The sequence below is a fragment of the Pseudophryne corroboree genome, chromosome 3, assembly GCF_028390025.1.
Source record: "Pseudophryne corroboree isolate aPseCor3 chromosome 3, aPseCor3.hap2, whole genome shotgun sequence".
Taxonomy (NCBI): domain Eukaryota; kingdom Metazoa; phylum Chordata; class Amphibia; order Anura; family Myobatrachidae; genus Pseudophryne; species Pseudophryne corroboree.
In genome coordinates this window covers 412988469-412994468 of record NC_086446.1, presented here as the reverse complement: position 1 = coordinate 412994468, position 6000 = coordinate 412988469, and the positions used below count along the sequence as shown (strand labels likewise).

Sequence of the window (6000 nt, the reverse complement as noted above, 5' to 3'; positions counted from 1 at the left end):
AGGAAGCTCTATATCCTAGTATTTCTCTCTTTGGATCAATATGCACCTTTATTTATCACATTCTTTTTATACTGCTACACCCTCTTATTGATGTAACCGGTTACGTTTTTCTTCTGTTATAACTGCATACTTAAATGTAAAATAAAAACATACATGATTCACAAAATAATAAAAAGTGGCTAAGGCAGAGTTCCCTAAACTCCACCATTACAGTTCAGCATTTAAGGATATCCATGCTTGAGTCCAGATGGTTAAATCAAATTGACTGAGGTAATAATAAAGTCACCTGTGCTCAAGCATGGATAGTCTTAAAACCTGGACTGTAATGGCAGAAACTCTGGGCTAAGGATACATTTACCCATCTACTTTGAAAGATCAGGCCGCAAACGCCACTGAATAGGAGTAAAATACTTCACATTTTGAAATATATTTTATTTTCTTGAGTGAGCGCAAATGCAGTTTAAAAGTAATTGAAAATGTTCTAAACAAGGACATAGTATTGCAAAATACATTCACTCCATGTACAAAGCTAGATTTGTGCAGCCATTCACTTTAGTTATGTATATAGTCTATAGGTTACACCCACCTCTCAGAGCAGTGTCTGTTCAGCCTATATTTTAGTCATGGAGAATCTTGGTTAAGCAAAAAAAAAAAGACAATTGTTCCATAAAAACAAAAGGAATATAGAGACTTTATAGAAAGTGCAATCTATTTCCAAATTTTATAGGTTTAAAAAGGAAAACGAAAACAACTTATTACAAACAAATACACCTTCAAAGTTAATGTATTATTGTTTACCCCTATAATTTACCCCTTCACTGGCGGGAAATGCCTGCAATGTAGAGCTAACCCCAGCAGAGAAGATGCGTTTGGAGAATAACGAAAGGCTCCTGGATGCTTGTAAACAAGATATTCTGAAGGTTTAACCTAAAAGCCAGCGCTTCTGGTGTGGTTTGTGTAGTGTTTAATAAATATGCAAAACAGAGTATGGAAGGAAAAATAAAATTAAACATTCAAATCCATCTTTCTGAAAAATGTTTTGGGTAGGTGGCGTGGGCTCAGCAGTGTATTGAGTAAGATTGTGGTAAAGTAGCCAATATCCCTACCTGAGCCCAAATACGCCTGTGGAGAGACTGAACAATTTACAACATACTTCCTAGTGGCTTGCAACACGTACGCTGTATTGATTTATATTTTCTGTGTGCATATATATCTGAACATAATTACATTTATTGTTACAGTTTGATGTGTATACTTCAAAACATATACAAATATAGCCACATAACATTGACTACATATTTACACAGCTATGCCACTTCCTTTTCCATTTCTATTGATGCATTTATTATGGTTTGTAAAACATAGTAACATTTTAAATCCTTGATGGCCAACACTAGTCCTCAGTGACTTCAGTATGACAGAAGCAGAGGATGTGTGCAGCAATAACAGGTGTACACAACACATGGAAATGAACAGTAATATCTGTGTCCTCACATAGAAATCTCTCCTACACAACCTAGAAACCTGTGGGCTGTATACTGTATGGCAAGTTACTTTAGGATACAAGGCATCCATGTGAGAAACAGGAGGAGAATGAACATGGAGATCTACGGAACGGATGTAGTCCAAGGTTTATTCAGAGCGCAGGCATTTCAGACCAAGCAGTTAGATGCAACAACAATCCAGGTTTCCTTGATAATCTGGCTACCACATAACAGTTACCCAAACACTGGGCAGTGAAAAAGGGGACGAGGGGAGGAAACTCATAACCATTTGAAATTAGGCCGAAATATGAGCCCTGGTCATTTTCATTTGTTTTGTCCGAATGCACATTCCAGGTTTTGGACAGAGAAAGAAAGAGTGGTGGAGAAAGAAAATTGTAGTCCTTTTCCGTACCCCCTCCCCCTTTCTTCCCACGCATATGTACATCCAACGCCAACAGGTGATCAGTCTCTCCATCTGTGCACTTTAGACATCTACAAAAATTTACACGCCAGCCCAGCTTTCCAGTTCTCTCATATCGTCGTCATCCTCCTCTTGCTTTTTCTTGACTGAAAAAGAAAGAAAATGTTAGTTTGTGCACATTTAGCACCCCTCCTTACATTTCACTTACAACCAACTCAGAGCTTTAACCACTTAAACAGGGAATGGAGGAAGCAGAGGGGCTGCACTGCTACTTGATCACAGCTGCCAATGGATGCCACCGGTGGGCGTTTCTGACATGGTCGCATCAGATGTGACCGTTACAGGGAAAGCACAGCTTGGTGTGGTTGCATGTGATGTGACCATGCCAGGCAAGGGTTAGATTAGACACTTTAACAAGTCAATCTCAGCGGTAACCTTGGTGGATCCTTCCCTTCCCTCTTAACAAAGTTATGAAGCATGGCAGAAGCAAGTCATGCAATTTATGGTATATAATATTGTATGCAATCTGCTCAAGCCATAAATACTAACATATGCTAGCTGGCACAAACCAGATACGGAAGGCTGATGAAATCATGCAAAGGTAAACTGAACTTAGTGACTTACTGTTTGCACAGTGGGGCATAATTTTAAAGGTTTATTTACATATATACAGGGTAGGATAAAAATCATTTAAAACAATTTCCACCTGCAAAGTACAAATTTCTGAAATGTATCCTGTTTACCTGGCTTTGCAGGTAAAGAGGCTGCAGGCACATTGGGGAGGGGCACAGTTTCTGGACCGTGGACCTCCAGAAGATTCTTGTCTAGTTCCTCCTGTTCCAGTTCTTCCAACTCGGCCATCAACTCATCCTGGAGATACAGAAACATGTTACATTATAAACAGTGTAATGCTTTTACTGTGGCCAGGAACAGGAGTACATATTGCAGTATCCCCAGATATAAAAGACATGGGTAAAGACTTTCCCATTAAAGGCTGCTAACAACAAAGTGGAAGCCATCCATAATACTGCAACAGATACAGCTACACACAGTAGATGCGGCTCGAGAAGAAAAGCAGGTAGTAAAGACGGTTTTATCAAGAAACTGCTAGTTTAACTCTAAAAATTAAGTTGATTAAAATACATATAAAAAGAAAAAGTGTTTAGAGAATAGGTTCTCAAACTTGGTCCTCAGGACCCCGGCACAGTGCATGTTTTCCAGGTCTCCTCACAGAATCACAAGTGAAATAATTAGCGCCACCTGTGGCTCTTTTAAAATGTGTCAGCGAGTAATAACTACACCTGTGCACCTGCTGGGTGACCTGGAAAACGTGACCTGATTGGGAGCCCTGAGTTTAAAATCCACTGGTTTAGAGCGACAATGTTCAGCATGAGGAATATATTTACTATCCTTTATTTGTATTGTGTGACAACATATTATGTAAGACGTTACAAATAATACTGAATTATTAACATCCCTGCCACATTGTAGATTACAGTTTAAATTATCTACAAAACACATACATGCCAGAGGATAATGACGCATGATAAGGTCAGATTTGTCAGACGCCAATTAATCTACCCGTATATTTTTTGGAATTAGGGATGAAATCAGAGCACTAAGAAACCCATGCTGGGAGAAAATCAACTCACAAATCTAAGCAATGGCCCCAAGTGCTGTGAGGCAGCAATGCCAACCACTGTAACACTTTGCTACCCATTAAAAATAGTAGTCTGTTAATTTTGTAACAATGTAAAAACCTAGGCAAACTATTCACCCTTACTGCCTTAGATTGCTGCAACATGTCCCAGTAAATTGTGTGCAAAACAAAAATAAGAACGGGGATGTAAAGATGCACTCCTCAATTCACAGTAAAGAGCTGTGCTTGTATCTGTAGTAATGAGTGCCCAGTGCAGGGTTATTCCAGGTACTCATCTACTAACAAATTGGACATGACAAATGGCTGCTCACTACATTCGCTTGCTGGAACGTCGTGCTTACACAGCATTACATGAGTTCTGACAAAGGAGTCTATATTCACTATTTAGCATGTTACTGTAATCCTGATGCCTACAAGTGTAGTGTTTAATGTGGAATTGTTGATAATTAGGAGGGCGAAGCACATGCTCACTAAAAATAGTAATTGCTGCTTACATCAAAAATCCTTTAATCCTATTTAGCACAAATTGTACTAATCAAACATGAGATACAGGGCAGCAAATTGCCAGAAAACAAGATTTTAAAGGAAACGCGTATGGTAAGGAAATGTCTGGTATATTTTTATTTGTCGCAGAGAACAAAAATCATAAAACTGACTTGTGAAAGCAGGCGTCTAGTTTAAAAGTCTGCACTGTCTACTATACCAAAGTAATATATTACAAAGGAAATACATAGTGAAACACACTGGACCGCATAAATGCATCATGCTCACAATCACTATAAATGTACCAGATACATTTTTACAATAAGTGTTCCCTTTTACATTCTCATAGCTAGCAAATCTCTTCATATTGGAGGATAACGCTTATGTTGTACTACTGTAATGTGTATGGAAACAATTGTTATCTAATTTGTAAATAAAAGTCTGTTTTGCTTGTACTGAATACTGAAGAGTCATCTTTAAAGGCATAACGACTGCTGTTGATACCTCCAAAGTAAATAGATTTATTTGATTAGAATTTTATATATTATGGCTAGATATTGGGTTACTGGGTGTACTCCCATGTGGTGTACCGTACCCCAAATTTGTGTGTAACCTACATTGGAAATCTATCTATCTATTTAGATATAGACATCTATCTATAGCAATCGGTCCCGGCACTCCTCCAATGATATTCAGCATAGTGTAGCTTGATCCGGTGCCCTCTTAGGTATGCCTGACGACGAGGGGGAATAAACCTTCAAAACGTTGCTTACCTACTGCCGCCCCCATGTGATTTGTGAATGGAGTGCCGCGGCAAATGCTGTGATGCATCGGGTGTTCGCTGTAACATCTTCTCAAACCTATTATACCGGAGTACTTTCCATGCTCTCTCTCTCTATCATTAATCACAATTTGTTACCTTTTTAAAACAAGCTATGCCAACAAATTAAAACATAAACATAAGTAGTGTTGCTCTTCAAAACAGTGGAATGCAGGTAGATATAAAAGCAGTCCGTATAATCACAGGCTGTGTCAAATAACACACTTCAACCACTATGCGCCAGATTCAAGGTTCTCACCGGTTATCTGGGCCAGAAAACTTTGCCTTTTTTTCCTCAAGCCCACAGAGGTGCAAGCGAAAACCAAGCAAGATTTTCAGTCAACAGTAAGTAGTCTGTTGTGGGTGCAGCTACACATTGTGTGACGTTGCGAAGGAACAACGCTCTTAATCAAATATGCCTTTAAATATGAATATGGACTTATATGTGTGGCTAAAATGAGATTTCCGAAGCAAAAAGCACATCCTGACACAAATTCCATTATTCTGTTACTTACGTCATCAAACTCTTCCCCAAACCCGACAGGCTTGGAAATGGCATCTGAGATTTCCTGAGCCAACTCTTGCTGGTCAGCAATGTCTTGCATTAGTTCATCAACCTTATCAATATCCCTGTGGATACAAACACAGGTATCATACGGCAGTCTACTTATCTTTCACTGTAGGAAGTGATCATTGTGAAACAGAAGCTAGAGATTATCTGCGGAAACTCTAGGTAGTTCTGTATCTGGAAGGTCGAACTCAAGCATGGGCTTCTACAGTACATGTCTATTCAAATGTAGCAGTACACAAGGGAGCATTTCCATACACTGGACAATGTAGAAATACAACTCACCAATGGAAGGCTACTTCATGCAGGTCGCTTCTGTCATCTGTTTAATTTTAACTTTCACTATTTAGCTACTAATTGCACTATGGTGGTCATTCCGAGTTGATCGCTAGCTGCATTCGTTCGCTGTGCAGCGATGAGGCGAAAAAAGGTGCAATGCGCACTCGCGACGTACTATTACAACAAACGATGTAGTTTCACACATGGTCTAGCGAAGCTTTTCAATCGCACTGGTGTCCACAGTGTGATTGACATGAAGTGGGCGTTTCTGGGTGTCAACTGACC

At 39.3% G+C, this 6000-nt stretch overlaps 1 protein-coding gene across 1 annotated transcript in view; it reads right to left on the bottom strand.

Annotated features, from left to right (window-relative positions):
* Window positions 1-411: 411 nt before the first annotated feature.
* The window catches only part of CHMP4B (charged multivesicular body protein 4B), a 56127-nt gene continuing 50538 nt past the window's right edge, over window positions 412-6000 (bottom strand). Inside the window, exons 3-5 of the mRNA XM_063960221.1 lie at window positions 5384-5498; window positions 2649-2775; window positions 412-2051 (exon numbers count right to left, since the gene is read on the bottom strand). Coding sequence (XP_063816291.1) covers window positions 1987-2051; window positions 2649-2775; window positions 5384-5498 — 307 coding nt within the window. The 3' untranslated portion in view covers window positions 412-1986. The remainder of the gene's footprint in view (window positions 2052-2648; window positions 2776-5383; window positions 5499-6000) is intronic.